The sequence below is a fragment of the Charadrius vociferus genome, unplaced genomic scaffold, assembly GCF_000708025.1.
Source record: "Charadrius vociferus isolate BGI_N301 unplaced genomic scaffold, ASM70802v2 scaffold52, whole genome shotgun sequence".
Classification (NCBI taxonomy): Eukaryota; Metazoa; Chordata; class Aves; order Charadriiformes; family Charadriidae; genus Charadrius; species Charadrius vociferus.
The window spans coordinates 2,169,231-2,187,906 of NW_009647572.1; the positions used below are offsets into that span (position 1 = coordinate 2,169,231).

The following is an 18,676-nucleotide window of genomic DNA, read 5'->3' on the forward strand; positions in this document are numbered from 1 at the left end:
AGAAAATTATTATTTTATTTATACCTTTCTTTTGAACATTTCTGAGATGATTCCTAAATGTTCAGCACACTCCATGGGGCTTACTAGTTTTCTTAATTGCCTTCAGTAAAGAACTTTGCCAAAAGCCTTTTGAAAGTCCAAATAAATTAGATCAAGCATTTCCTCCTCATCCATTATTTTGATGACATGTTCAAAGAGTTCTAACAGATCAGAGAAGGTTTTCTTTTAGCAAAGCTGCCCTGGCTTCTTTTAGCAAAATTTAATCTAGAGTTTTGCTCATAATTCTATTATTGATGATGCATTCAATCCATTTAGCTAATACTGAACTCAGACATACAGGCCAGTAGGGTAATTCTAGTTTGTTGGAAACAAAGCAACAAAATTAAAACAATAGCCTAATTTTAACATTCAGTTTTTCAATAGGCAATTAAGGGCTAATAAAATTTGCATCAGCTCAGCTCCTTCAATTCCTTATAAACCTTATCTGTAGCCAATCACCCATCTGATTCTGCTTTCTTTTTAGTCTTTAAATTTCTTTTATTATTTACTTTAATGGTCTCACTTTAGCATAATGTATCATTTTTACTACTTTAAAAGTATAGACATTTCATTGCTTTTTCTGTAGCAGAATCCACGTAAATAAATCTTTCAACTTCTCTGCAACAATTCCTCTAAATCTACTCCTTAAAAAACTGCAGGTCTACTGGTATTTTCATGAGGTTTCTGCTTCTGATGTACTTGAAAAAATACTTAGCTTCTTTCATCTTCATCTGTAAGGTCTTCAGTCTGCCTCTTAGACTATACATTTTCCATCTTCCATTTTTCCTGTCACAATTTGTTTTCTGTTTAAACAGTTACAGTTTACCTGCAAGAGGCTATGTTTGGGGTCAGATAAACACTTACCTCTTGTAATTTTTCCCATTGATTTTTACATATTTTTCTTAATAATCTGAGGCTGACTCGCCATCTGAAAACCCATTCATGTGCTAATTTGAAGAAGTACTGTAATTAATTTCAAGGTCACAACAGGACACTAACATATCCACTTATCTTAATTACAAGGACTGATAACGGGACAGCTAAATATTATTACATATAGCAAAAATTTTGCAACTCAGTTATAAGCAGGATCAAAGATATAATAAAAGAAACAGTATAAATCAATTTTAAAATTATATTTTAAAATCAACTATTTTCATTAGGAATTGTTCACTCATGTACAGCTTTTGTAATGTTTAATTTTTTGTGACACCAAGTTTCGTTTTTTTCCAACCCTATATTCTGTTTATATCTCTTCCTGCCTCAGACAATTAGAAGACATGTTTTTGGATGTTCTATAAAAGGTTGCTTAAAAATAATTTGATTTTACTATTTTCCTACCAGAATAAAATGATCCTAATGTTTCCTTTCTTCCAGAAAGCTCTGGCAGACTTTCCCCAGTCTGGGTAGGGTTTGTCCTGAAGCATCATATCAGTGACCTACAGGGAAAGAAGAAATAATACACCGTTAAACTGCTGTCACAAAAGAAAGTACTAACACGGACTTTATGAACACTTTCTTTTATGTATGACACACCTGCTTCAGTTCTGATAATTTTGATAGTTAGGCAGTAGAAAAATAGTGTCTCTAGTGTTACTTGCAATCAAGATAAAGTCTATCGGCCTATATATTCTGTCCCTACAAGTGCACATAACTCCTTGAGAAACAAGGAAACCTGTGGAGACCCAAAGATAAGAAGAGGAACTAGTCTAAAAGTTACAGCAACCTAGAGTGCATAAGCTACGTTCCCCCATGGCTACAAAGCTTTCCAGTCCATCCTGGGAGAGGAGACTCTCTTCCCTGAGAGCAGCATCAGCAGAATTTCCACTCTTGAAATCAGAACTGCAGCCAGGGAGTGCAAGCCTATGAATTAAGCACTATATGCCATTTATAATCTCCTCTCGCTTCCTGGTATCAGTAAGAAAAGCACACTTGGGACCACAGACACAAAAATCCCTTAAAACTTGCACAAAATTTAAAAAGTATGAAATATTTATTCTCATTTTCATAATTCCCATCTAAAGAGACCATCTGTTTCTCTGTCCAGAGACTCATATGCGTGCACTACTTCTGGGTGGTACACAAAAGTATTATAAATTACTTTCAGCTAAATGAGGGAGGTGAATACCCCTCAGGCACTTCCACCTTTGGGAAGCTGTGTTTTCATATCTATTTACTTCACATTAACTGTACTAAAAAGCACAGAAAGTTACATTACAGTAAATTCATAAATTCTGTTCCGCAAAAGATACAGAAGAATGGAAAACCTACCCATAACTAAAGCTTAAGAAATAATTGAACAGATAAAGGAAATAGGTGTCAGCACCTACTTCAAAATACAGAAAAGTAAAATAATTTCGTACTATCTGTCATTGGTATCAGTACACATTAGAAAATTACGAATTGTTTTGATTCATCTGAAAATAACTCTTAAGATTTTTGAAGGAAATAACTTCAAACTGAAATCAAGATTTCTTATTTTTAATTTGCACTGTATTTATTTTGATATACAGGGTTTTAAAAATCTAGTTTACCATCCAGAGTGTGAGCTACCACTTTCAGTCAATGGCATTAACGGTGTTTATCAAAAAGAACACATGGCCCATGATTAAATTAAAACTACATACAAACTACATTCAACTTCTAAATTTTGGTTCTAAGTCCATTTGGGGTTAAAAGTGATCAGCATATTAGCCTGAAGGGCTGGGTGCAAAGGATAATGATTATGTTAAATAAACAGAAAAACACATTATAGGATTTTATGATTCCATTAAGAGTAGCCTGAAGAAAGAACAGATTATACCCCAAAATACCATCTTTAATAATTGTTCTATGTAGGTAAATCTCTTCTCAGATCAGCATGCTGTGATACTTTTTTATAAGATCTCAATTGTCTAAATATTTTGATAAATATTTAGTGCTGAACAACATCTCTGTAAAGATTTAATCCACTATGTCATTAACACCTTTTTCTCTTAGAAAGAGTCTACATGGTAATGAGTATTTGCAAGTGTCATGGTTTAACGTCAGCCAGCAGCCAGAACCACGCAGCCACTCACTCACTCCCCCTACTTTGGATAGGGAAGAGAATCAGAAGAGTAAAAGAGAAAAAAATCGTAGGTTGAGATAAAGACTGTTTAATAGGTAAAGCAAAAGCTGCTCATGCAAGGAAAGCAAAACAAGGAATTCATTCACTGCTTCCCCATGAGCAAGCAGGTGTTAAGCCACCTCCAGGAAAGCAGGGATCCATCACACAAAACAGTTACTTGGGAAGACAAATACCATAACTCCAAATATCCCATCCCGTCCCGTCCCGTCCCATCCCATCCCATCCCATCCCATTCCCATCCCCTTCCTTCTTCTTCCCCAGCTTTATATGGTGAGCATGACATCACATGGTATGGAATAGACCTTTGGTGAGTCAGGGTCAGCTGTCCTGGCTGTGTCCCCTCCCCACTTCTTGTGCCCTCCCAGCCTGCTCACTGGTGGGGCGGTGTGAGGAGCAGAAAAGGCTTTGAGAGCTTAGCAACAACTAAAAAAACCAGTGTGCTGTCAAAAGAATTCCTCATCCCAAATCCAAAACATAGCACTACATCAGGTGTTAATAAAAAAGTTAACTCTACCCCAATTGAAACCACGACAGCAAGGAAGAACAGATATTCCGAGAGGTTTTACTAAATTTTCAAAATATTTTCTCCAGACACTTCCTGGAAAATACTTATTATATTTGGTAGAAGGATGCAATCTGCTGCTCTATGACCAATTATTAGAGTAGTATGTTTCATAAGAATGACATTCAAGAAGAAGACATTTTCTGAGGAAAATGGCAAGACAAGGCAGGAGATGTTCTTTCCGATATCAGACAGTTGGTCTTTCATCTCCCAGCTTTGGCATTTATTTAAAGTCATATCACCAGATCAATGTCAGGTCGGTTGCAGCTAAATTGGCTGAAGCAGAGACAGTCATTAAAGGGATGCATTCCATAAAGAGAAATCCAATTACCTTTTGCATTAGAGAAATCAAATTCATTTTCTGGTTTGGTCAAGGACAGTCACTGTAGAAAACGGCTCACAGGAGAAAAGCACTCAACACTGTCAGTGCAAATAAGTTTAAGATAGGAACATCAAAAACTCATTGCTGCTGTTAGAATGATGTTTTTAGAAAAAGAAAAAAATGCAAATTTTAATTGAATTTGCAAAACTTAGTATAAAGAAATGCACGGGTGTGCATTTTTTTCTCTCTTTGTATTTCACAATGCAATTGCTGGCCAGCAAACATTTCTTTCTCTTACTGGACTATATTTGAAAACACTGCTGATACTCAGGAATAAAACATAATTGATCACGTCAGTAATTCTCTGTATGCATGCACCTTACATAATCAAGATAAAATAGGGAAAGCCACTTACAATGTAATTAAGTAATGTATTTTTTTCTTGAACTGAGATGCAATATACTTTAATCAATTAATTCCACTGCTTCCATTCAGAAAGGAATGGCCCCTACATTTAATGACTGTATACTCTTTCATTTTATTTAGTATCTCATGAGAGAAATGGTTACGCTGTATTAAAGTGCAGAACCAAGAACTGCATAATACACATTGTTTGACTTTTTAAGTTACACAAGTGCCACAGCAAAATATTTTCATTAAAAATTAGTATGCCTTGTATATATTATGGAATCTTAAATTTCACTTTGCCGTATAAAAATATGACTTTATTAACTATTTATATTATTTACTTCACATTAACTATAACATATAACTTATGATATTTTAAAAAGGAATATTGCTATCATTAAATTAAAAGCAAAATATTATGATTCCCATTTTTTGTTACAGAAAATTAAATTTTTCCTTTTGATATGACATACTAAAATAATTTGAAAAATGATATATCACATAGAAGAAAGAACCTGGTATTTAAAGTCATATTCAGAGCGAGTAACTTACATAGACAAGTGCAGAAAGTGAAATCATAAAAAACTTTAAAAAAACCCAACAAAACAGTAAGATACCTAAGATACCTGAGATATACTAAGTGGAGCAGTAAGACACCTTATGGGTCATTTACTCCTTCCATGTAGTTGCTCTTTGAGTGTATTGCACAGGATTATATTGCTCTGTGCCTACTTTAGATGTCTCCTCCCTAGACAGACATGTCCAATGATGCTAACTACGTCGTCCATCACAGGATCCTTCCCAGTAGAGGCGACATCTGCAGCCGGAGTTTCAGGTAAGGATAAGTACCTTTTCTGTTAATAAGCTAATTGCAAGTGAAACTTTCTTTAAAAAAAGGAAGAAAATGGCCTAATACTTTGGTCATGCCTTCAAAGTATCTTCCAAATTCTTCACTAACAGGAACTACCCTGTCATCTTCAAAGCACAAACTGATCATTCCTGGAAAACTAATGTGGCATGAGCTCCTGGCCAAGCCTTTTCATCTGCCAAATTGCATTTTAGAAAACTAGAAGTATAAAAGTACATAAAATAGTTTCATAGTAGCACTTCTCCACATAAGCAACTCCAGAAACTGTAGCTTGAAAGAGAAATGGACTCTGGACAAGCTCCCTGTGACAAGATGTATTCCACGCTGTAACATTCATTAAGTGGAGATCAACCCTCAATGGAGGATTGTCATTGCTTTTTTCACACTTGGATAAATCATCAAAACAGGGTAAGAGCAGCCCTCCAGAATCCAACAGAATGTAGAAGCAGCCAAGACCCACAAGAAATAAAAACCAAATGGTGAAATATTTTTTATTATTTTGATACAGTAATAAGCAGTGAAAGGTTTAACGGACAGTAGGACTCCAACACCTTATGTCAGTAAAGAAGTTTTCATATGCAACTGCTCAGCCAGGAGGACAAGACATCATGGTGCTACTGCTGGAAAATGGAGTAGCCTCAATAAGTCTGCATTTGGTAAAATACCTGTATCTACCACTGTCTACATGACTCAAGTATTGTAAGTGCTATTTTTTCTATATTTATCATTTCACAATTTCAAAATCTCATATTTTAAATCATAAACCTCTTCATAATTAATTAATTATGAAATTAATTTAATTTGAAACTCAGCCTTTAAATAGTCTTAAGTAGCACTTTTCCACTCTCCTCCAACTCTTTACACGTGAAACATTATTTTCAGTCCTGCAACTGAAGAATGTAATTGCATGAGTATCATCAATTCTAAAAGTTACCAGAAATTGTAAGGGTGCCATAGTGTGGGGGCAGGTCTGAGGGCAGCTTCCCCGGGGCAGGTACATGCACGTTTCTTGGTTTCGTGCAGCACAATGGTCCTCATCAAAGAGCCCTTTGATACCTTTTGCAAAGACTCAACACTGCTCATGCGTTTCTGAAAAGTATGTGGGTTTTTTGTGGGTTTTTTTTTTCTTTTTCTAGAGAGTGGGGCTAAATCAGGTTAAAGTAATTATGTTTCCTGAAGTCAGAGTGTTAAGTCAATGAGAGCTAATGTATACCGCTGAGTGCATATACTCCCTTCGCTTTGCTGTTATGTGCTTTTAGGTAAGAGCTATATATAGGTGTCCCACTAACTACACATCAATTCTTTATCACATCTCATTCTTCAAGTACTGTAGTACATCATGGTAATCATAATCCAAACGAGGGAAACATTTAGTATTCAGTGATTAAAAGTTTCTATGCGTCATTTTTGTCTTCATCTTCTTTGAGATATTTAAAAACTGCAGAGCTGTTCACTTGATGTGCAAAAGTAACCTATATGGAAAATGCTTTTATGCTTCTTTCATCTGGATGTTAGGGAGAAAACTGTCTTCTGTGGATCGTACATCAACACTTCCATGGCTTACACAATGATAATATGAAATGCCTCCTTTAATTATGACATTGTTTTGGCATTTGAGCGGAAGTGTCAAAAACTTTGTTACAGATACTTCAGAAAGAACTGTTAATTTATTTTAATCCACTCTGCTGCATTTTGGAATATACAGAATGCGTAAACGTTTGAAAACAAATGTAACAAATATTTGTACTTAGGCTTACTGATCTGTAAGGGGGATGATATATTTCAAGCTAAGTATTAGTAGTCAGCTGTAAATGCACTGATAGATTTTAAAATAGTTTTGTCTGCTTTCTACATTTTCAAACATTCCTAATGTAGTTTTATTCCTACCCTGAAAACAATCAAGTTCATGTTAGGTTATTTCTCCTTCAATTTAATTGCAAGAAATTATTTTCATATTTGCATTTTCAAAGCAACAGCAATCAGAGACAAAATATGTCCTCTTCAATCTGCTCTTTAATTGTTTTCTCATTTTAATCAGAGCCAGCACATTGTTCTTGTTTTACCAACATGTATTGTTTTAACAATAGGAAAATCCTGAAAAACTCTGCTGTCACAATTCAGTGATCAATATGAATAATAAATAAAATTAGAGTTCACTTTTTTTGCTTCCACAACAGCCTCCAGTATTATTTTGTGCATTTGCACCTTTCCCACCAATAAAATGTTTCCAAAGTGTTGATCTTATGAGCTATTATTCTCCTGATCCACAGCATTTGCACGTGTACTGTCTTACATCTGAACTTCTACCAAACCCAGTTAAAGAACTTCTTTTGTACAAACACTGAGGGGGCTTATATTAATTATTGCCATCTTTACTAATCCATGCAAATTTATTTCTTCACCCACTGAGAAAGCAGAAAGCCTCTTCTTTTTTAGCCAGCAGATCTTCATTTGGTTTTTGAATTTTATCATAGCATCTTCTGCCATTGTCACAATCCATGCAAGGATAACAACTCAACAAGAAGACAATAACATCTAAAAACATATATGCTTTAGGCTCAACTTCAGAAAAGTCGTCCCTGCCAGCACCTCCTTTCAATTTCCAAATCGAGTTAGGACAGAATGCTCCACAAAGCCAGTGTCCACCCCACAATCAATTTGTGGTGAAAAACTTCAAATATCAAAAGCTGAGTTAGGGAGAAATCTGGTCTGCAATTATTTTAGGTCTATTCAAGTTATTCTGAAAATTATACTTTGTATTTCAATACCAGCAGAAATAATTCCTGAACAAATTTTGTTTTTTTAAAAACAACACCACCTAAACCAAACAAATCAGAAGAATAATTTTATTTTATCTGGAAATTATTTGACACTTCATAAATATCTACAACTGTTTAGAAGCAATTGTACAATTGAAGTAGGGTTTCTGTGAAAAAATTTAAGCTACGCCATCTCATTTCCTACCATGTTTCAAGTCCCTGCTGTGCACACAAATCACTGTATATGCGCAACAAAATACACTAGCTGCCATGTGGCAAGGACTCGCTGTTTATTTATTTAACCATTTATATATTTAACCATTGACACCATTTTTCAGAAGGTATTTTTTCTTGCTTTCCTGCTTCCTTATTAGTGTTACAAATGCAGAGGCAGAGGTCTGGGTAATATCACATATCACAGACAAAGTGTGAGACATAAAGCCACTCCATGGTTTTTATTTAAAGCATTCAGCTCAGCTCCATCTTAGACTGGCACGGCACCAGAGACTGCTTTACCTGTTTAGGGAACTCGGTGGTTTTGGTAAAAGGCCAGAGACAGAAGTCATGCCATGTTTGGTGCACGTATGCCATATGCATCTAGACCAATGTAGATTATTTATATAGTCAGTGAAAAAAAAAAAAAAAGGCATTTCTGGGGTGCAATTAATTGCAAAATAGGTTCTGCTGTAAAAAATGTACCTATTTCTCTACACTCTAAAACAAGACCTGGTCAAACACAGATGTTCACACTCCTGACATGGGAAGCCCGGTAACATGAATCTCAACCTAGTTTCCTACATTTTCCTACATTTCTTATCAGTGTCTCATTAACTCAGTTAAGGAAATAGGTGATGGATTATAAGGGATGAGGGTTCATCACAGGCAAAGGGCTATATTCACACATCCTTTGCCTATAAATTAGGCTTTTGTCCTCAGTGGGCTGATTCAGACAAACAAACTTAAAGAATCCATGTTCCTTGAGCAGGTCCTAGAGGGAAGCAAGCAAAGGATTGCAAGGAATGGACAAGTCATACCACAAAAGGGTGATCTAATCCAGTGCAGATGCCAGATGCAGAGGTACTTGCCTGGGTGCTTGACTCAGGTTTCCACAGGATGTGCTTCTGTCTTTTTGAGATTAAAAATGCAGAGCTCTCTAGGGAATGGTGCCAAAGATGCATTGTTTTACTTTTGCACAGTGACTTTTGCGTAGAGCAATCAAATGGGAGTGCCCATTTGTAGACCTACCAGTGCACTAAGTTTAACCACTGTTATAGGCTTTATCATTGGTTTTAATGCAAAAGGCACATCAAGAATCAGACTCCAGGACTCCCCATCTCCTGTAGCTACAAAATTAGACTCTTTCGTAATTTATCCGTTCTTTCAGCCTCTGAATCTTGTACACCTAACTACAAAGCAAGGCAATGAAGAAAGAATTGAGCCAGCATGTGATTAGCACATAGGTAGCTTCTGCTACCTCAATGGAAAGGACAGAAGGTTCAAAATGTGTTCATGCTGAAAGGGAATTTTTATGCAAAATGCAAGCAGTAGTTTTTAAGTTAGGGTGGGATCCATAATATCTTGGAATATTGCAGGAATGTGAGCATTTCCCTATTTACCCACAAACTACAGCAATGTACAGGTTCCAGCTCCCAGCTGTATTGTCACATCACATAGACATAAGAGTCTTTGTTTTAGTATTTATGAAACTATACACCAAATGTTGGCACACAGTAATTAAGGTGAGGGAGTAAAAGAAGAAGAAACACTTGTGACAATAATTTTTACCAAAAGGGTATTACTAATGAATAACTTGGGTGGTTGCTATCTTCTTCTCTATTTAACTTCCACTTTGCCAGTGTTGAGGAAGTATCTTCTTATGGGGAAAGCTGAGTGAATGTGAGATATAATGGGTGTGTTTTAACACTTGATTGTTGGGAATTGTTTTCACTTTACACAATGTATTCTAGATCAACAACAAACATTAACTAGAGTAAATATACGTAGCATAAGCACATCTTTCAAAAATCTCTGTTGGTGTCTACATCATGCAGAACCTGGTAAAAATGAATAAATCAATTCAAATAACAATAAAGGATATGATTTCAAGCTCTGATGTTTACCCTCTGCCTTTCACCACACTCTCACACCCAGGCACGTAAGCCACAGGAGAACCATCTGAACACTGGGAGGTCCCCAGTGACGTGCGGGAGGCGCGCAGGCCACTCTGCTGAGACACCCGCGTGCTTCCTCTTGCCAGAACAAAGAGCCTAATTAAACAGAAATCCATCTCCATGCTGCTGACACTGTGCTGCTTTTCCAGTTGATTCAGAGCTGTGATGGACTGACAGCTCAGAGTGGCTTCAATCCATTTCACTTCTTTATGATGACTGGCACAGAGAAGCCGTAGCTTCAGAGCAAGTAAATGGGAACTTGAAGCTTTCTTTACATGGCCTTTTCTGTTCTGCACTCAAAGCAAACACAGCTACTATAAGACTATATTTTTATTCTAAGTAGAGAATGAGAACAGTTCTGCACAAAACAAGTCTCTCATAGTTCCTAGAAATTCTAACTTGAAGACAAAAACTGTTAACAGTAAACAAACTGCAAGAATTCATGAAGCGCTTCTGAAAAACCTTCCCATGGCTCTTTACAACATTTTCTTTATCGTACTACAGGGGATTACACCACTAAAAGAATTTTCTGCTCAGCTTCTGGTCCTTTGCCAGATTTACGGGGAACATCATTAATTGCTTTTAATTAGCCTTTTATATTGAAGTGACAACCACATTAAAAACATAATCCATCACCAATTTAGAAATCCCTCTATTTGTTCACATTTCCTGGGTGATTCTGCACTTGAAGCGCAAGCATGGTCACAGTGTTGTCCAATGCCCTTTAAAAAAATTACATTGGTCTTACTTCCAGAATAAAGAGTATATATGGAAGGTACTCAGTGGAAGGTGGTTAGTATTGTATAGTATAGTAACATTTGTATAGTGTAGTATAGTATAGTACAGTGTAGTATAGTATCCACTTCAACGGAGGAAAAAGTCCAGCCTCTGTTACAAAGTCACTTGCTATTCTGCATAACAAATAACAAGCTTTGAAAAAGTCAACTGACTATTTTTTGTGTCAGATTGTGTTCTTTAAGAACATTCAGACAGCCATTTTTTTTAACACCTCGTATTATAATTAAAATGTAAAACTACCCATCAAAAATTGCACAAAAGGAATGTGGTGTCTTTCCAGAAAGCAGAGAAATGATGATTACTCTTAAACTGTATCAGGATTCTTGAAGGTATTCTCAGTGCTGAAAGAACACAAAATGAAGTATATCCCTATTCCCTGAATAGGGAACTTTGGGGATTAATTATTCATAAAACTGAGATCATCACTTAAGTTGTCTCTATTAAAGAATCATAATATTGGAGGCCTTCAGTGTTTCAAGCACAGTGATACTGCGATTCCCTTAAAATGATATGATTGGCTCAGCTCAGAAATACCAAATTAGGAAAGACAATATAATTAAATTTCCTTTTATTTGCATTCAGGTTTCAAGGTTTGTGTCTTCAAAGACATTTCAACAAATGAAATGAAATGAAGTGTGGCAGAATAGACACTCTTATAGTCATACAAAACCCCAAACTTTGGCTTTCAGATAAAATTCCTGCTACTGAAGAGTCAAGGCAAAATATTACAATTTTTAACAACTGAGAATACTGATATTATTTTGTATAATAAACACCAAAGGGGAAAGCTGGTTATTAAACATTAATAGATACAACTGAAAATGTTTCATGTTGCTCCTTGTCTGGGAAGAATATCGAAGACACACAGGGGACAATGGTTTGTGAAGAATTCTTAAGTACTAGCTGGGTTGCTAGAGGGTATTTTGGAAAAGGACGTAAAACAAGATGAGAGTTGAGAGAAATTGCTGTAACTCTAGGCACAGGATTTTACACTTCCTTCTGGACTTCTGCTGAAATATGTTCCACAGCCAATTTGACAGTAAGTAGATACCTGGTTTTGCAGGCTGGGAAGTCAAGGATGGCTAGAAATGATTGGTAGTAACATTGCCTTCTCACATCCCCTTGGCTACAGAAAATAGCAGTCTTTAACCAAATTACTTAGTTACCTGAGCAAAAGCAGAACTTGGTATTTTTGTTGCTTTAGTTTAATAAGGAGTGAAAGAATGCCAGGACTTCTGGGCAAACAGAACATTCAAAGAGAATGGAAGGAAATTTGTCCTACTTTGAAGCACGCTTGAGAACACAATACTTAATATACAGTTGTTACTCAGTCTTCTATATTATAAAGTCTGTGCCCGTGCTATAATTTCATTTGAAATTGAGTCTCTCCTATATAAACAAAGAATCAAGATTTTTTAAAGTTTTCTTTCCTGGCATCATATGTATCACTATCCATCTGCATACATTCATCCCATGGGGAAGCAGGATTGATATCATTTAGAAGAAAGCAAATAACTTTAGATCATGGTTGCACAGTTATTTGCCATTTGTTCAACATGTTTATTCTTTATCTACTGTCTACACACAAAGCCATATGAAGTCAGCTAATGGTCACTCATTAAAACCTACTTTTACCTTATACATATTCATAAGACGCACTGTAGAGAAAACCAACATATTCTTTAAAAAAGAACAAAGGAGCAAAATCTCAAGGAGACCAACTTTACATGAAAGGGAAAGCTGCTTTTCTTAAAAGTTCAGATGTTACAAATTAAAAAATGCTGCCTTATCAACATGGTGTAAAGCAGATTTTTTTATCAGATTCTCTTTTGAACAACAATTTTTGGTCAATTATTACTTCTCATGTGGACATTTCTCAAGGCTGAGCCATACTGTGTGCACAGCTGATATGGTACAATCTTTGCTCTACAGCTGGTCTTGTTTGTCATCTCAGCTTACTTGATTAAGCATTTTAATCAGTGTTTTGCATAAGATTGTGCACCTTCTGTTGAAAATTGTCTGGCTGGTATTTAGTTGAAAACCAGTTGACTTGTCAACATCTTACTTAGGCTTTGGCTGTTTCTCATTCCATAATGTTTGAAGGGTTTATAATCAGTATCTTAAATTCTTTCTTTTTTCACAAAGCAATAATGAATGTTCTTCAATCATTGCAAAATCCTGTTCTAACAATGTTGGCAAGGAGCTTCCAATGAAGCTGGTAGGCTGGTTTACATTCAGCATAATGCCAGGGAGAATATATAACAGGTCTGCTTTATTTTGCCTTCAGCTTTGACCTTTTTGCCTTCAACTAAAAAAAAAAATAAAATACTAGTTTTATTATTGTACTTATCCCTTCTTTTCCGATTGTTTTGTTAAGTCACCCCTTTTCCTCAGCCAGATCAGGTGTTCAGTAGGTTTTTCTGGACAAAGTCATTCTCCCTTTTCCCCCAGAGTTGTCAGGAAATTGAGTGCAGATTATATTTACATGCTTGAATTAGTTATAATGTACAATTTAAAAACACTTTTATTTCATTCGTCCTGTCTATGTTCATATATGTTTCCCTTATGATACTAACATAACCCAGAAGCATTCTCATTTTGGCTTTTCTGAGTAGACCATTTGGCTGAACTCCAGTTCTTTGCCTTGCTCTCTTAGCACAAAGAGGGAAACACCATAATTTGGGATAATGTAAGTCTCCCCTCCAGAGCCCAGATCGCAGTGTCTTAATACCTTCCAGAATTTTTTATTGATAGATGAGAAACAAAAAGCTCTCCAATGACTAAGCATAAAGAGAAGGACTTTATATATATACATATATATAAAAAACTTTGCCTTATAACTGTAAAGAGAAGGCAGATATTCAGTTAGATTATTAGTGTTCTCAAACAATAACTGCATATTCTCAAGGGGTATGAGACAACAAAATTCACTTTATCTGCGAAAAGATAAAGATACTACATTTACTGGGTATCCACTTTTGCAATAGGTAAAGTAAATACATATTTACAGTTAATTTACTTCATGTTATGTTGTATCGCCTCTATACCAAATATATACTTTCTGCTTTACTAAAGTCTCATCCTCCCTGCCTTGACTATACTAGGTCATCTTTGAACCATTCCCTAGACTCCACTTTCAATGCCTCCGAGTTCTCATTGTTAATCATAAGTCCTTGCTCAGAAAAATGCATTTTAAAATTACTTGGCCCAGGACCCAGTAGCCTGATTGTATGAGAGCACTCTGACATTGTATCTGCCAACTCCATTCCACCTCCAGTTTGAAAGACAGTCCGTGGAAAACCTAAGCTAGTACTCATACACTTGCATTTTAACCTAGGTATATATTAACCTCGAGGCACACTGCTGGCTTAACTGCTATCTAGCAGTGTTAATGTGGTAAAACTTCAAGTATAAATGACAAGTGGTGATGCTCAGTATACATATAATGCCTAAAGCTGGAATACAGGTCCCCTGATTCATCTTGTCACATAAATAGGAATCTCAAGCAAATGTCCATGTCAGTCGGCTGAAATAGTGGAACATTTTTTTTAGGTTTATTTATATAAGCATATAAACCTAAATCTATATATGCTTGAAAACCAGTAATATCTGTAAACACTTTTATCAAAATTGCAACTTCTCTGTGTATATTGGCAAAAATGTTTTATAACAGATGAAAAGTGAAATGATTACAGCTCTAGATTAGCTGAAATTGGTATGACCCTATTGGTATGAAGTATTTCTTGTGTAGAAATACAGTATATATAGGTATTTTTAGTTTGTAATAGGACCTCCTGAATCATATGCACAGAAACCCGAAGTTTAATAAGGACCCTTATCAGCTTTGAAAAATCTGATCATTTTTTAATGGGAAAATGAAACATGAAAATAGACAGCCAGAGATGACTGAAACAAGTTCTAAAAAGAGAGCAACCTTGATGGAAGACAGGAAGAGAGAAGTCTGGAAATCATAAAATACTAAAAATGAGAGCATGAGGTTGAAATAAGCTCAGTAAATGGACATACTAACGCATAGTTGCAAAAGAATTGAGAGACAGTTCAGAGTTTAAAAGTACTTGTTTACACTTCTTTCAACAGAAACAAAGGCTAACACTGACAGGTAGATTATCCCTAGATTAGAGAAAGCTACCGCTTTAAGCCAGATATTAGAATACCTCCCAGGACATTTCAGATTGACCATTAATTCCCGAAGTGTTAGAAAGAGAATCCAAACATCTGTTCACATAATACAGGAGATGAACCCATAGGACAAGAACCAAGCCAAGACACACTAAAGGCACAACTTCTGGGAGCAGAAAGTTCAGGTCTAAGACCCCAGTGTTATCATGTGCTTGAGAGACAGGCAGAAAATAGATACGACCTGAAGTTAATTATGAAAGTACTCCTAATTAGAGTAGTCTCTAGATTTTTCACTTTCATAAGTAATTAAGATATCTTAAAAATACACAGAATCACAGAATTTTCAGAGTTGGAAGGGACCTCTAGAGATCATCTAGTCCGACTCCCCTGCTGAAGCAGGATTGCCTAGAGCACATTACTCAGGACTGCATCCAGGCGGGTTTTCAAAATCTCCAGAGAAGGAGACTCCACAACCTCCCTGGGCAGCCTGTGCCACTGCTCTGTCACCTGAACTGTAAAGAAGTTTTTTCGTGTGTTGGAACGGAACTTCCTATGTTCCAACTTGTGCCCACTGCCCCTCGTCCTGTCACTGGGAACCACCGAGAAGAGTGTGGCTCCATCCTCCTTCAACCCACCCTTTAGATATTTGTAAGTAGTAATAAGGTCTCCCCTCAGCCTTCTCTTCTCCAGGCTAAAGAGTCCCAGCTCTCTCAGCCTTTCCTCATAAGGGAGATGCTCCAGTCCCTCAATCATCTTGGTTGCCCTTCGCTGGACTCTCTCCAGCAGTTTCCCGTCCCTCTTGAACTGGGGAGCCCAAAACTGGACACAGTATTCCAGTTGTGGCCTCACCAGTGCTGAGTAGAGGGGGAGAATGACCTCCCTCGACCTACTGGACACACTCTTCCCTATGCAGCCCAGGATTCCATTGGCCTTTTTGGCAGCAAGGGCACACTGCTGGCTCATTGACAATTTACTATCTACCAGGACCCCCAAATCCTTCTCCTCAGAGCTACTTCCCAGCAGGTCCACCCCTAACCTATACTGCTGCCTAGCATTTTTCCTCCCCAGGTGCAGGACCCTGAGCTACCATGTGAATCTCTTTGATGTCTGCTAGAGAAACAATGGAATAATTGCTTAGAAATGTATAAGCTTTACTATCTCATTTGATAAAGATGTGAAGAGACTTTATGCAAGTCTTTGAGCACCTTCGGTCCACAATGCAGCAATGCTGGAACGCAGCAAAGAAATGGCTAAACTGGCATCAATACAAGTCAGTGTGTCTTCTCAGTGGACCACAAGGCCATCTGCATGTACTTAACTTCGGTTCAGAGGCTGCTGACCTAAAATGCCTTGGCCTCCTGAGCAGCAGGCATATTAACTTTGATGTACTACCACAAAACACAGCTTTTGTTTTTACGACCTAGGCCTGGCATCTATCCATTGCACATCCTTGTGCTTCTTTTGCTGGGGTTTGCACGTATGGATTTGGAATTAGGTTGGACACTTGTTATTTTTTTCCAATTGACAAATGAAATGTCGTGAAGTTAAACTGATTCACAATGTGAATTTTTCAGTACAGCAAATAGGCTACCAGATTAAACTATGTTGTAATCCTGTATTCAACAGACAGCAATTAAATTTAGTTTAGCATGAGAAGACTCTTGAGTTTTCTCTGAGCTCTTATTGATCAAATGTTGATTTGTTAGGGCTTCTTCTGTACTAGGAGTGCAAACGGGAAGGTGATTAGCACTGTTGAATGTAGGTTCTCTGCACCAGGTACCTCTGACACACTATCTTCGCCAAGCCCAGACCCATCCTGGCAACCATGAAACTTTTGGGTTCCAATAATGTAGGACATCAATTTGAACAGCTCTTGAATCCTGTGCTGTAAGCTATCTATCCCTGGCTTTTCACACAAATATGTCTACTGTCAATCATTTCCACCACAAAAATAAGGCTGTGAAAGATCTGGGACAATCCTGCAAACAATTCACACACATAATTTTCCAGCAAGTTAGTGATCAGGCAATGGAAGGACTGACTGCAGAATCACATTCTTTAGTCTTTAATGACAGCACAACATTCAGAGTCAGTATTGGAAAGTAATATTTCTTCCATTTTTAGTAAAATTGTTTTCTCCATTTCTGACTACTCAGTTACCAAAAATATGCTGGCAATTACCAATGATGGTGAACAGGACATATTTGGAGCTGTTACTTGCAATCTGAATTGATACTTGCATAGAATTGATGAAAACAATCAGAACGGAGCTGTTACTTGCAATCTGGTGCATAGAATTGATGAAAACAATCAGAAAAATGACAATTTGCTAGCTGTTTCAGTGTAACAACCGATGTAGCATAAAAACAGAAAATGAGTGCTTGATTTCCTGTGTCACAGAGATACTTATATTAAGCCCTCTTACAAGTAGAAAAAAGGGGATGTAGGCTTTTGGAAAAATAAAATACTTGAGGGATCAAAAATTGTAAAATGTCACTACTGATTAGTTTATTTTTAATGGTGAGTTTTTGTAATAGCACACTAAAAAATTATAGTCACAAGTACCGTGCTAGTACAAGAAAATAAGTGTATACATAAATAGTAGGTGCATTTGCATTTTTTGTTTTGCATTTTTGCATGCATTTTTGCCTATGCATGTATCCTATGCATAAACATAGGATTAAATATTTCATACGCATATGCCTTTCTGGCTGAACAGAATGCTCTTAAGATCAGACTGGCAGTGACTAACAGCCTGAAAAATGAACCTGGGTCCCAGTTCCACAAAGACTTTTGCACGAGCAGCAGCTTACAGACTGCAAAGTCAAATGCAGTCAGCAATGCCAGGCTCAAGCTCTGCCCCAGTATCTAAGGCAGGGAAGTCTATTACACTGGACTATCCACCAGTCTGTTACTGAATCAGGCTCCTGCTTGCCACCTGCCTCCCAATAGCATGCCATCCTCACGCCAGTCTCACTGGGTATCTTCCCATTCCTATCATAAAATAATATTATCTAATAAATAAACAAACGATGTCAAGGTTCAAGACTTTTTTTCTACAAACTCAGGGATTAATTTTGTCCTCCATCACTCCAGAGGGATTTTCTCCATTGATTCTTCTGGTTACACAAAATGATGTAAAAGTGTTCTTTGGGAGTCAATGAGAAAGCAAAAAGTATGTCGTCCTTCTGGCAATCTGTACTGCCTCTACACTGTCACAACCCCACTGTAATTATTAGTAATAAAATAATTTCAAAATGCTAAGAAACAAAAACGGGCAGTGAAAAAGTGCTTCTAAAAAGGAGAATAAAGCAGAGCAGAAGACGCTATGCTGCTACAGAAGTGTTACAAAAGCACAGAATGAACAATTTTAAATGGAAGAATTAATATCAGGTATAAATACACCCCCAAGCAAAACAAGTAAAGCATATTTACATATGCGGCTTTAGCTATAGCTTGACAAAAGTTCTCATTTGAGCACTGAAAAGGGCATTTCTGAA

At 36.8% G+C, this 18,676-nt stretch overlaps 1 protein-coding gene across 1 annotated transcript in view; it reads right to left on the minus strand.

Annotated features, from left to right (window-relative positions):
• The window catches only part of TMEM117 (transmembrane protein 117), a 212,923-nt gene that overhangs the window by 72,394 nt on the left and 121,853 nt on the right, over positions 1-18,676 (minus strand). The window contains exon 4 of the mRNA XM_009880846.1: positions 1,381-1,478. Within this exon, the coding sequence (XP_009879148.1) occupies positions 1,381-1,478 (98 nt within the window). The remainder of the gene's footprint in view (positions 1-1,380; positions 1,479-18,676) is intronic.